General features: G+C 41.7%; 2 protein-coding genes across 3 annotated transcripts in view; both read right to left on the reverse strand.

Annotated features, from left to right (window-relative positions):
• eif2ak3 (eukaryotic translation initiation factor 2-alpha kinase 3) overlaps positions 1–3866 on the reverse strand; it is a 28416-nt gene extending 24550 nt beyond the window's left edge. The window contains exon 1 of one of the 2 annotated variants that reach the window (XM_031742057.2): positions 3178–3866. In XM_031742057.2, the coding sequence (XP_031597917.1) occupies positions 3178–3485 (308 nt within the window). In that variant the 5' untranslated portion in view covers positions 3486–3866. Of the gene's footprint in view, positions 1–2674; positions 2824–3177 lie in introns of those variants that run through there. The other variant, XM_039603210.1, reaches the window with a different exon arrangement.
• A 1285-nt stretch (positions 3867–5151) lies between these two features.
• On the reverse strand, positions 5152–11715 carry rpia (ribose 5-phosphate isomerase A (ribose 5-phosphate epimerase)). The gene is made up of 9 exons (XM_031742066.2): positions 11480–11715; positions 10479–10539; positions 10208–10263; positions 10014–10073; positions 9719–9783; positions 9570–9638; positions 8266–8407; positions 7009–7108; positions 5152–6914 (listed from the first exon to the last, which is right to left on the reverse strand). The coding sequence occupies exons 1-9, from the start codon at positions 11660–11662 to the stop codon at positions 6817–6819; spliced, it is 834 nt and encodes a 277-aa protein (XP_031597926.2). The 5' UTR covers positions 11663–11715; the 3' UTR covers positions 5152–6816.
• Positions 11716–14792: the final 3077 nt, after the last annotated feature.

Raw genomic sequence — 14792 nt, forward strand, 5'->3', positions numbered from 1 at the left:
ATGTGAGAGTTATGATGTTTTTAACAAAGCACTAAAGTTACTGGGATGCTTGAAAAGTAGAAAGAGTGGTTACATCCAGAGCAGTACAGGGTGCCACTTATTGCCACAGGACCTGGTCTGTTTGACTTGGAAAGGTAAAGTCAAGCAGATAAAAGTCTCAAAAGGTCGCAGAATGTTTTCAAAAAGCTGACCTAATTAACGGTGAGAGATGTTCAACTTCACTGTTTCACATTCCTTTTAACCAAATATCAGTTCACTGTCACTACACTGGATGGATAAATCTCTATTATAAATATAAACAACACATTTCAAACAACTTCCTTTAAAAACAGGCAATTTCCACGCTTCCTGGAAATGTGTTTTCTGACATTTAAGGCGACTGTTATTTGTTTATTTTTTAGTTAAATTAGCCCCTTTACAAGAGAAACCTACCTAAAAATCACTCTTTTTTGTTTCTTGTGACATTTCTAAAGTTCAGCAACAACTCTGTAGGCGGACAGATGGAAATGGAGCACTCGGCAGTGTATATACTCAAGGGATGACATTAAAAAACAGCATGTGAGTGTCAGGATAAGGGGAGGGTGTCAGAGAAGAAGCAGGGGCAGACTTAAATTCAAGGGTGAGAGACAAAGAGAACAAATGCAAACGAGAGACCAGTGTGATCGGGCTTGCTGCGCTGTGACCCCGGAAAAACAAAACCTTACAAACAACAACTATTAAAGTCGAGGGACCATTAGTCCACAACTTCTAAACATACTGCCCAAAAGACTTATTTATATAAGGTGACAAAAAAAAGAAAAGAAAAAAGCCGGTAGTTTGTGGCGAAAAAGCCTGTAAATATGTAAGAGAGCAAACAGAAAGCAAGTAGAGAGTGTGACACGGCAGGGAGAAAGCGAGCAGTGGAAGGGTGTGACCAGCACCAGGGTGAACGCTCAGGAGTTTTCCTGCAGCAGCTGAGGTGACTGGCAGGGGAATATTCTGCTTCTACCTGTTAATTACGTTCGTCTTGATATTGTACGGCAGATGCCAGGCAGGAGCCTTTGTGTTGCCCTCATGCCAAGAGTTTACCCTGGTAAAACTGTGGCTTTGCGCAGGGTGTAAAAAGAGTGCGGCAGTATGCCGAAAGATTTTGTGAAATCCTTCATTTTTCCCACCCAAGTAACTACACCTCTTGACTTGAGTATGGTGGGACAGACTACACAGCATGCCGAGTAGCTCCCTGCTGTGAAAGAGCATTGTTTATATAGCACATCGAACACCCAGGGCTAACACGCAGCGCTTCGGGTCTTGTCAGAAAACTTTAAAGTGAGCCTGAGGTGTAAAAAAGGTTGGCAGAAAATTGGCGGCACGCTGCGTTTCAGCCGTCAAGTAGATACAATGGCAGCAAGCTCGAACATTAAGGTGATGAAACGACACCGCGCATCTTCAAAAGGTTCGACCTTAACAAGGTTTTCGATGTTATGACTCCCTCAGGAAAACAGACAGCGTATTCAGAATAATACATAGGGAATAATTTATTACAGGACCTCAGGACCTTGGATACCTAAAGCAAGAAAGCGTGCTGATATAATCCTGATTCAAGGAGCTATATTACACTCAAAAAGTGGGTGTAATGGACTTGTAAAGGTAAAAATAAGATGAAAGAACAGAAAAGGAACACACTGCGCCAAACATCTAAGGTGGGCGTCAAACCTACTGTTTACCAAGGAAGACAAAATCAATGCCCTCCCCACTGCGAGATGCAGTGTGAACTGCATCTCACTTTGGGAAGCAGCAGCAGCAGCAGTAATCTAACAGGACTGGGTAAACATGTGGTCTGTGTCAGACTGTAAACTTTTCACTGGCGGCTTCCAGGGGACTTTCTCAGCAGTGCCGCATGCCTTTTCAAGGTGTTATGTGAAAATGCAACTGCGCTAAACACGTTAGGGTTGTATTTCATGTCTGAGGTTAAAGCAATGACATGCAGCATGGTCTCAGGTGTGTCTGAAACCCCCACCCACCCACCCACCCAGCAGCAGCAGCAGCAGCAGCAAGGTGTAGCAAACCTGAACTCCTATTCTGTCAAACAAACAACAGCTTGTCATTTTGCATACTTTTACATGCCTCTTCTCCGGGGCCACTTTGCTACAGCTTTAAACCGCTAAGATCAACACAAACGCTTTATGCAAAGTGTCCAACTCAACTGTTAAGAGCATAATAAACAGACTGGTGCATGAAAATGTGAAGCAGATTATCTACAGACAGGAGGGGAGGTTACCAGTTACCACTGTTCTCCTGCTCTATCGTTTTATAATAAACGAATCTTGCATTTTAAATCTGCAAAGAAAGCAGCAGCTGCATTTCACTTGGAACATAAATTCCATTCAATGTAACTTGGGGACGCTTTCAGATCTCTTTTCGGATAAACTCAACCGAGCTTAGGACAGCATGTGCTCATAGTTGCCTGTATTTCTCCTCAGAGATAATCAAAAGTTCCAGCGAACCCCCAAAAGCAACCATGGCACTTCAGCTCATAACGTGTTCCTCTTTCGCGGTTGGAAATAACAACAGATTATAGAAAAGCCACTTTCTCCATAGCCTGCATGAAGAAGCTATTCGTCGTACACCAAACTTTCCTGTCAGTTATCTCGAGCGCGTTTTGCCCTGACATGTAACCCAAATGTTAGCAACTTACCAAAAACTGCCGACACCAGATAAAAACATGAACACAGAGCTAGCTGTAGTTAGCTGGGCATAAGCGCATCTGCTACGGTGTGCGTCCATTATCGGACACCATACCAAACTCGCTCACAAACACTTCATTTTCCTGTTCTGTGCTATGACACTGCACTTAACCTTTCTGTCGCATTATTTTCTTGGCACCGTTTGTAAGGCTGCCTGTTATAGCACGCAGTAAAAACAGGTTTATGAGCAAAGTGGACACAAACAAACAGTTCCCCAGTAACTTCTGAATGCGCCGCTTCGGCGGAGAAATACTAATGAAAAAGTATCGCTTGACAAAAAAAGTAAAAAGTTTAAACTGACTTTACAAATAAACTGGGGGAGGGAGGCGTTACTAGTTTGTGTGTTTGTTATTTTAGGGGTCGTCCTTATTTTGTAGGCGCTAGAGAAACGCTGTGAGATAATGAATGTGTAGTTACTTACTGTCAGTTGGTGCCTAACTCTTTTTATAATTACCTCGTCTGTCTGACGCTTCCGTTACTTTCTCCATGTGATTCGTCTGCCTCCGCCGCTGACCCATTGTCGTCGTCCTCCACGGTAACGTCTGCTCCAATGACCGAGGTGCCTACGTTCTCCAAGCCACGCTTCATGACTCCTGCACCATCTTCCGCCGCGGTCGAACCTGAACCCCCGGTTGTGGACTGCGGCACCCTCCCGATGGCGGAGCCCTGAGCTTGCGAAGTCCCGAATCCGATGAGCGCTTTCAGCAACAAGAGGAGCACCAGGGAAATGCTCACGTTTCCAAAGTGAAGCCCCCTTTCCATTTGTAAGACTGGCACATTAGTGATTAGATTTACATGCCACTGGCCTTGTAAATCTTAACATAAAAAAACTTAAGGTCCAAAAAACTGTAGTTAAAACAGAAAACTAAGCTGTGTCTTCTAAAACGCCCTTTTCGGAGATGTTCTTTAAGTAAACATAAACAGCCACTGGGAAACCATGTTATTGCCTTTATACTGGACTCGACTTGCCTTGGTAACGCTAAATCCCGCCTTGTTTCTACACTAGGATTGGTTAGTGAAATCCCTGAGTTTGTTAAAAATTCATGAATCCGCCTCTCGTTGGATAATTTGCTGTCAACCATCTAGACTCGCACACTAAGCAGAATACCATTGCACCACCCATCTGTCACTCAAAGAGGTGGGCTCAGGAAGTCCCAGCCTCCCAAACAGTGTACTGCATTGGCTAATCCGCTGTCTGTCACAGCCACGCAAGCGCATTGACGGCTGCCCGACGACCAGAGCAAAAGGTGACGCAAAAATGTCCTCGATGGCGAATTCCATAGCGGGTCTGTGATTGGTCCGAGTTGACGTAGTCTGACCAATAAGAGAGGTTAGTCTGACAGGCAGGGACGTTATTGGTCAGTTTGCGTCCTGGGTGATTGAATGGAACAACTAGATTGGATATTTAGGCTGTCATTCATGAATTGTTGTCAAGATAGCCAACATGAAAGCATCAACGTGGCTTCAGTGTACAAGATCGGTGCAGTTCCTGGTCCCGGTCACGAGTTATCGCTCTCAGTTTCGTTTAAACAGAGATAACAATGACATAACGTCTATAACTCAGTCACAGGAGAAAAGCTCAAAGCTTTCCATGACATTACAGAACATATATTTTTTTGTTTTATGTGTTATAAATATATATATTAAAGAAGTTATTGTAAACATGTCAAAGCATTTACAGTTGCTCAATATACAAAAGACGCGTTTAGCTATTTATTGTACATAAGGGTATTAGCTCATAGTCTGTATATAGAACATTTTGTTGTGCTGGCATTAAACTACCTTAAGCACACTAAGCAGGTTGAATTTCTAGCGCCTCCCTGTGGTCAAATAGGATGGTGGTACTTTCCTGCACGCTGCACAAATTCGAGCACATCTCGTTGTTATATTCATTCCAGTTTGCCTACACAATCTCCTCTGCTCTTTACTGAAGCCGTGCACACCTGGAGAACACCACCCTGAGCCCTGTGCTGTTCACGCTGATGACTGACACATGACCACCAACCACACTATGAAGTCTGTGGGCCACCCAAGACTGAAGAGAGGCGAGGATGGTGGAAGAAAATCACTGAGGCTCGTCTTCCCTCCATTTAAGACATTGCACCCAAGCGCTGCTTGTTTCGAGGCACAGACATCACTGCATCCTCATCCCTCTTTCATGCTCTGTTGTCCCTACCCTTGCATGTTATAGGATTTCTGCCGCTATGCAATTTTAACATATTTTAACATGGTTATTATATTTCATCATGTTTAACCAACTGTAATGAAATTTTGTTCCTTGTATACCTGTTGTACAGTGACTGACAAGGCCAAAGTCAATTCATGTTCAGAAATCACACTTATTGGTTAATAGCTTTAAATAAAGGGAAATAAGTGGCAACAACTATGCTCACACTAAAATCACAAAAAAATAAAACAAGACATTGGGTTATAATTTTGGTCCTGTATTGGTTGACAAAGAAATTAGAACCTTTGCAGCAAAAATAATAATCACAGTCAACTGGTAAAGAAAAGAATGGGGGGAAAAAAAATAATATGCTGGTGCAAAAATATTCCAAACACATTCCCAGATTGCTTAACCTTTCATCTCCAGGCCACTTGAATTTGATTTATAAGACTGGAATAACATTAGAATAGGATCCGAGTGTGGGCACTTCACAGTGGCTTTTAAACATATTTGCCAACTAACTGCATTTGCATGACTTGATCTTGAATTTCACAGCTCTGCCCATCTCCAGAGTCTCTCAGTTTTATACATTAAAACAAAAACACATTCACAAAAATGAAACCACAGTGTAAGGAATAGTGAGTCTAAAGTCGAAGAAACAGCTGAATTTGAAAACCATAAGAACAACATGTGATGGCTGATGCAGGCAGAGACAGTAACTTGGCCACAAAATGACATAAGGGATCATTTCTTCAAGGGACAGACTCCATGCTATAAACTGAACTATGAAGATGTACAGTTTCACCAACACTGACAACACTTCTGTCTTAAAAGAATATATTTTAAAGGCATTCAACTGTGAAAATGTAATAAACTTTTGCTACTTGAATCATAAAGAACACTTACTTTGGTATTACAAGACACAAAAGGTACTCATGGTCCTAGTGAAATTTACATAATCTACAGCACGCCAAAGTTAAATAGCATGACTGTACACCATCATTACCTACTTCAAGTTATGTTAGTGGGACGAGGCATTCAGTGACCAGATGACTCGTGTAAAGGATAAGTAACCGTCATGCAGGTGACATACAGGCACAAAAAGAACAGACACAGAGGAAGGAGATGTGTACGTGCATTAGTTTTGTTTTTTTTCCCTGGACAAACAGTGAGTCTGAGGACTTTAACGTTCAATGATTAGTCTAACTTTACAGGAACAGTTGTGGAACCTCAAAGGAAACCACATATATTTCCCAGTCTGTCTTCATTCAGGACAGGAAACCAGATAGCTGCTTCCTACCAGCCAGTGAAATGAACACTTACACCTACAGCTCTGCTAAAGCAACTTTACAGTGTTGTGACACAGTGGACTCGAAATGCAGAGATTTTATACCCGTTATACACCTCAACAAGGGTGGCCTCTAGTCCGTAATCTGTAACCTGCAGTCATGGAAATACATCAACATAGTGTCACAATATTGATGTATTTACAGTGATACAATACACCCATATAGTGTCACTAAAAGGGACTAGGTAACAGCTTGTGTTGTTTTGTCATGTTAGGCTTCTTCAACAAGGAAACTTACATTACACCCCACCTTTATATTGTGCATCTTTGTAACACAGTTCCAGAGACTTCATAGCTGCACTAGATCATTTTATGCTTCCTGCTGCTTAAATCTGGATATTCATTAGTAGTTCTTGCCATCCCTCCAAAAGCAGGGAAACTAGTTCGTGTTCTCTCTCTCTCTCCCCCTCTCTCTCTCCCCCCCTCTCGCTCCTTTAAAAATGTCTTCTTTTTTTTTTTTTTTTTTTTTTTTTATTATTAATGTCAAGGCACTCCTAATCTGGCTGTGCAGCACTTGTGGGAGCGGTGAGGTCATTCAGAAAGAGGAGCACAGTGAGATGGTGCCAATTGTGGAAAACTCAGTTGACCGGAGGATCCCGAACCTGCACGCTTCCGTCCTCCATGCCAAAGTAGGCCCTTTCAGCCATCCCCACGAAGAGCCCGGTCTCTACCACACCTGTAAGCACACAGAGACAGGCTGAGCACTCTGAACACTGATGGATGGACCAATATACTTACAGCAAGAATGAGACACGTCCCAAGCTCCTCACCTGGGATCATCTTGATTGCAGTGTTCACTTCCTTCCAGTTCTGAGCATGCTCAAACTTCCAGTCCAGGATGAAGTTGCTATTATCAGTGACCACGGGACCCTGAAAGCCACAAATACATAACCAAGTCACTCCACGAGCCCTTCATGGGGTGAAGCAGCAAAGCAAGGGAACACACGCAAAGCGTGTTATCTCGGGTGCTGGAAATATAATTATTCTCTTTAGCAGTTTACAAAACGCTCGAGCGTGGTCTGCCACATGTAATTATTAAGTGATCGTGCACGATTATAAAGGAAGTTTTAATTAAATAACAGCATGTCTGAGTCAAGGATCTGTGAGTAAACAAACTGTCCCACTCATTAGCACTCAAAACAGTTTCCAGGCTCAACAGTACAAAAAAAGGAGAAAAAAAAAAAGAGCAATGAAAACATTAAGAGCTGGAATAATAAACAGAGGCTCCCGTCTCTCGCTGGATGTTGTTCATTTGAAAGAACCGAGTAGGAGGCAAATCATTAAAGTCTGCAGAGTGTTAATGAGGCAGTTACAGTGCCTGTGTAGGCGGTTTTGCCCTCCGATTTCAGTGTAAACTTTCCTCAGTCTCACACAGTTGTCACAAGCCTCTAATGAAGCCGACTCACAAGGCCACGCAGTTAGTTAATTGCACTGGATTGACACTACAGGCACTGCAGCCAATGATCTGGTCCACAGCAGCATGTGAGCAGTCTTCACTAGGTCTTCCTCAAAGTTACTCAAAAACCTTTTAACCATGTGCTGCCCGCTTCACCAAGTCCAGTAAATGACATATAGAAAATGTAAAGTCACGGTTATTGTTTGTGGGTTCAAATCACCTTTTACACTCAGGCCAGCTACACAGGCAACATCAGGCTGATATAAACGGCAGCATTTTTGATTCCGTTTTATGGGAAGGGTTAAAATGTTGCTAATAAAAGTAGAAAATGGGGATCAGTCACTGCGGTGTAGCACCTATGGAAGTCTGGTCGGGACAAACAACAGGCACAAGTCACCAAGAGCAAACAAAGGTTATTAACCAATATGCTGCCACTGAAATGTCTCTTTTATACACAGCCTATGGCTAAATTTAAAGTTAAATTCTTAACTGTTGATTAATGCTAAAAGTTCAATGGTAAGTTTAAGATCCACGGAATGAAAATCCAGGAGGAAAACCAGAGCAAAGCTGTGAGCAATGAAACAAAGAGGTGCAGCTGAGATGTCACAGATGTTAGAGTCAGTCCACTTACTGCTTTGCTGACAGCCATTCTTAAGTGAGCCTCGCCTCCAAAACGCTTTGCTATCGTTCTGGAGATGGGAACATGCGCCATGGGGATAACCTCAATGGGAACTCCTTTCTTCCACTGTTGGCCCAGAGCTATGGAGTCCTTCCTGGAGTTGTAGAGAAAGGGAATGAATCAAATCTGGACGAATGATCCTCACATAGATACAGATCAGTCTAAAACCCGTTTTTATTTTAGTAAAAGAAAACACAAATATTTAATACTTAAAGTGTCTTATTTAGTACCGGATGTGGCTGTGATAGCTGATGTGGCAGCAGCGAGTCTCAGTTTACTTAGAATGAAAGGACACATTTCCATCACTGGTTCAAAGCTGTGATTGCTGTGGTAAAACTGGTGCTGTCTTGGAATTACAAGCACTCGTACACGGTAACTCTACAAACACACTTTCCTATCATATTGAACCGTCTGCCAAAACATAACGATTAATAACACCTCAACAGATGTCTGAATTCTACAATATTTTAATAAATAGTAGAATTACATGGTTCCTGAGGTCAAAGTCACCAGGATTTAAACTTGTCCCAAGATTTTTTGGGTAAGAATTTGAAAGTCTTACATCTCCTCATTCAAGTTAAATTTGCAAACGTGGGTTTCCATATCACTCACCCGCCTGGCAGGGTGGCCAGACCCCATCACCCTAAAAAGCCCAAGTGTGCACCTTTAATTATACCCAGATAGTCAAGATCTTCATATTAATAATGTTTTATGTCCTGTACATCCTAAAGGTCAGGTCAGGTTTATATGGTGGATGTTTGGAATCATGCACAGGTTAAGTCCTGTGTGGTTCATTTTTTCTGTTGTAACAAAGTAATTTGATCAACCCTGGTAAAAATAAAGTACACTACTGAGCTACCCCCTTTCATTCCCTTATATTTTGCTGGGAAAATGGAAACATACAACATTCAAAACAGCCTTAACTCTTAGGCAAGATAGGCCACGTTTAAAAGCTCAATGGTTATCACTTGGATGGTACAAACATCATCACAGATTCAGCGAAAGAATTTAAAATACATCTTTTGCCAAGTTGCCTGTTATGTGTAGAGAACTCTGGTTCATCTCATAAATATATAAAATATGAATTGCTAAAGTTTGACCATTTTGCTATTACAGTCTTTACATGTGCTTGGAAACAAGCAACAACTCCAGTGCACACATGGAAACCTGTGTTCTGCTACTTCAATACGTAACACTACACCTCTGAATGACCACACTTTCTCTAACATCTGACATTTAGGTTCACCGATACACACCTGTAATCGGCAATTACAACAAAATGTTTAGCACAGCCGGCTACAATCTTCTCCTGAGTCAGGCAGCCACTGGGAAAGAAGAAGAAAAAGATGAATGACAGAAATCAGGAAAGACGCTGCTTGCAATCAGACATCTGTACTGTACTCACCCTCCACCTTTTATCAGCGTGAGGTCTTCGTCCACTTCATCTGCTCCATCAATTGCCACATCCAGCTGCAAAAGCAAAGGCGGCGATTTTTTATGCAAGCAGACCACTGAGCACAGATACCGGTATATACAAAAGAAACTCCTGAACCATTCCCTAAATGTAGGAAATGCTTTAGTCAGCTCTCCCAATCATGTTTTATTTATTTGGTTGGGTTTTGCCCCTTTTTTATTGATAGTAAGCAGAGATAGACAGGAAATCAGGGCTTTCAGATTGATTTCCAATGAGCTCATCATACCTCGGGGTGCCTGTCCAGATCTGACAGAGTGAGGCCATGCTGCAGAATCAGCTGACGAGCCTGTGGGACAAAAAAAACCCCAAAAACAGCAGAACAAAAGCGCAGAGGAAAGAAAAAACACACAGTTTTAAGTAAGGGGAAATGATGTTTCAAAGTCATATTGCTCCACACTGTTGTGAAATATGCAAACCAACCTGGAAGGAGGTGGGAACACAAACAATATTGAGTTTCTCCTGACGCACTCTCTCAGCTAGAAGAGGGAGGGATAAAACACAAGGGCCATTAGTGCTTTATTTGATGAATTCTGATAAAGACCCAAATGGTGCTGCATTTAGGAATTTGCTTGTGTTGTTAAGACAGAAAAAAAACTCTGCTCTGTGTCACAACTGGAGCAGAGCTTCAAATCTTCCTGTAGAGATGGTGTATTATCTTGTGTCGTACAGTCAAAGGTTATGTTTCCCTCACCTAATCTATCCACAGCGTAGACGATAGTTGACCCGCTGCCCACACCAACAACCTGATTATTCTAGAAAAACAAAAATAAAGTTAAACAAATGTAGTGAGGCTAAATATCCTGAGCATGTGAGGAGAAAAACAAACAACACCAAAAGATGTGTAAGAGTTTAATTTACTGCAGTCATAATAATAATGATCATATCATGAATCTACTTTGTTAGGAATGCTGAGTGTTTATTTCCTGTATTGGCATACTAAAAATGACTAAAACACAAGATACCAAGATTTTAGGTTTCAGCAGGTAGAAAGCTCTCTCCTGTCTCATCTAAGCCTCTCCCACTAGAACAGCCTGGACACGTGCATGTGCTTCAGACCTGCTGGTTTTGGCTCTTCTGTTCAAGTCTTTTATTCAACCCAACGTGCAGACAGCTCACTTCTTAAGCAGACTTGTTTGCTCTATATTGCTCAACAGCGTTTTGCTTCATGAGATTGATTTTCTAAACCCTGAACACAGAGGCGAGGGGAGGTGCAGGAGTGTAAATGCACAACAGTAAAAGGTTAATATGGAACCCCCCATATCATCATTAGTTTGGCCCAAATGGATACCGTCGAGACTTTAATGTGACATTTGGTGAGCGGTCATGATGCGGTTAGTTCATGTAGAAATGTACACATGGGGCAGTCACGTAGCCTTTACAGTTCTGAGACTTATGCCGTGTTAAATCAGCAGTGTACGGCTCTGTCAAATACAGCTACCGCTTAGCTAGCGACTTACTGTATGTTGTAACATGCACTGCTTAATGCTAAGCAAAGTTAGCTAGCTATCACAGCTAATTCGCTTCCAAACCGTGCAAGTTAGATAACGGTAACAAATCACTAAGCTGGTTTGTAGCTGTATATTTAGCCAACTTTGCTAAACACGCAGATAAGACTATATACTACTGTTTCAAATCCTGTTTATAGTAAGCGACAAACTAGCAGAGAGTGAACGGTAACAGAGCCTGCTGTACCTGAATGTGGTTATCCACGGCGGCGTAAGCAGCTAGCTTCTTCGCCTCCTCTGCCATGTTAGCTGCAGACTGACTGAACAGACACACGTGCTTATAGTTATTGGGAACCACCAGCCTCCGGGATGCTACACACACAAATCCAGCTGCGTGCTTCTTGAAGGAGACCCACCCCTGAAATGTCATGACCCGGCCCACAAGACACGGAGACAGACAGATCCGCCGCGGACAGCTTTCCCCTCAAACAAAATAGATCTGCAGTGTAAGTCATGAACCCCGCCTCCTCCATGTTAGTGGATAAAATAAAAATTTGTCCTCGAATTTTTGTTTCCCAAAGATTCTTTCTTTAATTATCATCATTTATATTCAAGGGGTCTCCTTTGCTATAAGTTTGATTCTAATTACTGCAGCATTAATATTTGTTTTTCAGTACTCTGGCAGCAGCTTTAACATTGCTGTATGTTGGTGACCACAATGCAGGAGCAGACTGAACCAGGACTGCAAACCTGCTCCATCTTCTCGTCTCTGGAGATTTCCATTTACAAAGCACCAACAACTCAAAGGTAAATATTATATTGGAAAATCTGTTTATATATGTTGTTTATATAGTATGTATGGCATATAAGGCTTTGTCCTTTTTTAAATAAACAGCTCATATGTCAGCAGAAGTTTTCCATTTTTCCATTAATAGAAAAATGATCAACATTATTCATTTCCTGAAAACTGATAGTGAGCAGTTATTCATTTAACAGTATTTATTTGTAAGAAACAATATTTTTATTATATACAAGGACCAATGCATTTTAATTTAAAAATCACAGTAGATGTTCATTTAAAAGACAATCCAATGACAGTCAGAAAATAAAAAGAGACAGAAATACAAGTTAAAATTTAGAATTTGTTTTATTGATTTGGAAAATTTTCTCAAATTGCTCATCAATTTGATTTAAATAGGGCCCAATAACAAAAGCTGATTGAAAGTGCTTTATATTATAAAGACCCTACAATGCAAGAGAGAAAACCCCAACAATCTTATGATCCCCTATGAGCAAGCACTTGGCAACAGTGGGCAGGAAAAACCCCCCTTTAATGGGAGGAAACCTGCGGCAGAACCAGGCTCAGGCGGGCGGCCATCTGCCGAGACCGGTTGGGGGATTTGAATCCAGTTATAATCAAATTTCTCTCTTGCTACGACATTTTTGATGTTATGTATTTCGGTATTCATCTGCAAGGAAAAAGATGACTGTTTTTCCTTCAAGATGAATACTAAGTTGATGTTAAAACCACCACTTCAAGTTGTGCGTCTAAATGGCTTGGTGATGGCTTTGGTCAACGCAGTGAAAAACCTAACAATGGCATTTGGCTTCTTTTTTGTGTCTGACAGATGTTCAGTCAAGCATTGTGTAATGATTTTTACAGCTATGGATTTCTGTAACTCCAGAGCAACCTGAACAGTTTCGACACTCCCAAATAAATTGCGCAAGTCTTTAAGAATGTACTTTTCCAGATTTTTAGGTTTTGTGGAGTTATAGTAAGTTTTTATCCCTGAGTTCGCCCCATACTTCTTCCAAAAGCCAGGTGTGGATCTTCTGTGTGCCTACACAAGTGCACTTCATCTTTAATTTTTTAGCTATGCGGTTAAATAATTTATGAAGGACTATTTTAATGTAAGCTTTGTGTACAGGATCATCTAGTACAAACGGCTCAGGTTTTGGTTGGGACGTTACAACTGGAATACTTTCCATTGTCTGTGGTTGTGTCTGTGTTTCTGTCTGTGGTTGTGTCTGTGGTTGTGTCTGTGGTTGTGTCTGTGTTTCTGTCTGTGGTTGTGTCTGTGTTTCTCTCTGTGGTTGTGTCTGTGGTTGTGTCTGTATTTCTGTCTGTGGTTGTGTCTGTGTTTCTGTCTGTGGTTGTGTCTGTGGTTGTGTCTGTATTTCTGTCTGTGTTTCTGTCTGTGGTTGTGTCTGTGTTTCTGTCTGTGGTTGTGTCTGTGTTTCTGTCTGTGGTTGTGTCTGTGTTTCTGTCTGTGGTTGTGTCTGTGGTTGTGTCTGTATTTCTGTCTGTGGTTGTGTCTGTGTTTCTGTCTGTGGTTGTGTCTGTGGTTGTGTCTGTATTTCTGTCTGTGTTTCTGTCTGTGGTTGTGTCTGTGTTTCTGTCTGTGGTTCTGTCTGTGGTTGTGTCTGTGTTTCTGTCTGTGGTTCTGTCTGTGTTTCTGTCTGTGGTTCTTGAGTCCCAAGTATTGCAAGCATTACACTCTGACTATGGCTCTCAGCTTGGGTGCATAACCACCATCTCATGAGTGCCAAGAAAACTTTCACTTGTAGGTTTACATGTGCTGTTCTGAAACAATCAGGTAAAGTTTCAGGTCCCATGTCCCCTACAGCATATTTATTTAGCATGTCTGTGAGGGCCTGGGTGAACTCCAGAGATTTGCCGATCAAAATTTGTTTAAATATTTCAAACTCATTTGAATTACGATCTTTTACAGTCTGAAGCAGCAAGTCGACATCATTAACAAGCTCCTCCACCGATTCACTGCTTTCAACTTTCTCCTTTCTCTGGAATTTAGCCCTGGTGTTTTTGGCAATGCGAAGAATTGTCGCTTTTGCAAACTGCTTCGCAAAGAATGTTTTGAGCTTACCTGCGTTGTTTTGTAGCGACTGCTTCCATTTCTCTGTAAATGATGTGGGAGTGATAACTTCACCACGCTCTAGAGAACATTGAATCACTGCCTCAGCTGAATGAGTGAGATGTTTTGCAAGTAGCTCAATCTCTTCAGTTGTTGGTGATAGCACATTGTTATATTGAGGATCTTTAGTTTGATCCAAAATTGGAAAAAAATTATCAGCAGCATTTTTGATGTGAATTTCAGCAGTTTCCAGAAATTCACTATCTAAGCTGTCCTGGGAGCCTATCGTGGGTGTTTTATATCCTTGATCCAGATATTCTTTTGGAACACTTGGACTATCTAACATTTTAGTGTCCTCATCTGAATCACTGGAGCTACTGGAGCTACTGGTATCAGTGCTCGTGCTGAAATAATTCATCTTGGCGATGAAAGCTCTAATCATTCTCCCAACAAAATGGATCATTTTGTTCAGCCGTTTTGGAGGAAGGATGTGCTCGCGTTCTCCAAAACTTGTTTTGCTGTCAGAAGACTGTGCAGATATAATACTTAGCACAACCTCCTTAGCAAGCAGATGTTCTAAGTTTTCAGTACTTCCCTTGTCGCCCTGAGGAACCATTTCCAAAGCTTTAGCAAAAGCCTGTGGAAGTACATCTTCTGATATTTCAGTGTTGGCATTCTGAGTCATCA

This window comes from Oreochromis aureus, linkage group 19, assembly GCF_013358895.1.
Source record: "Oreochromis aureus strain Israel breed Guangdong linkage group 19, ZZ_aureus, whole genome shotgun sequence".
Taxonomy (NCBI): domain Eukaryota; kingdom Metazoa; phylum Chordata; class Actinopteri; order Cichliformes; family Cichlidae; genus Oreochromis; species Oreochromis aureus.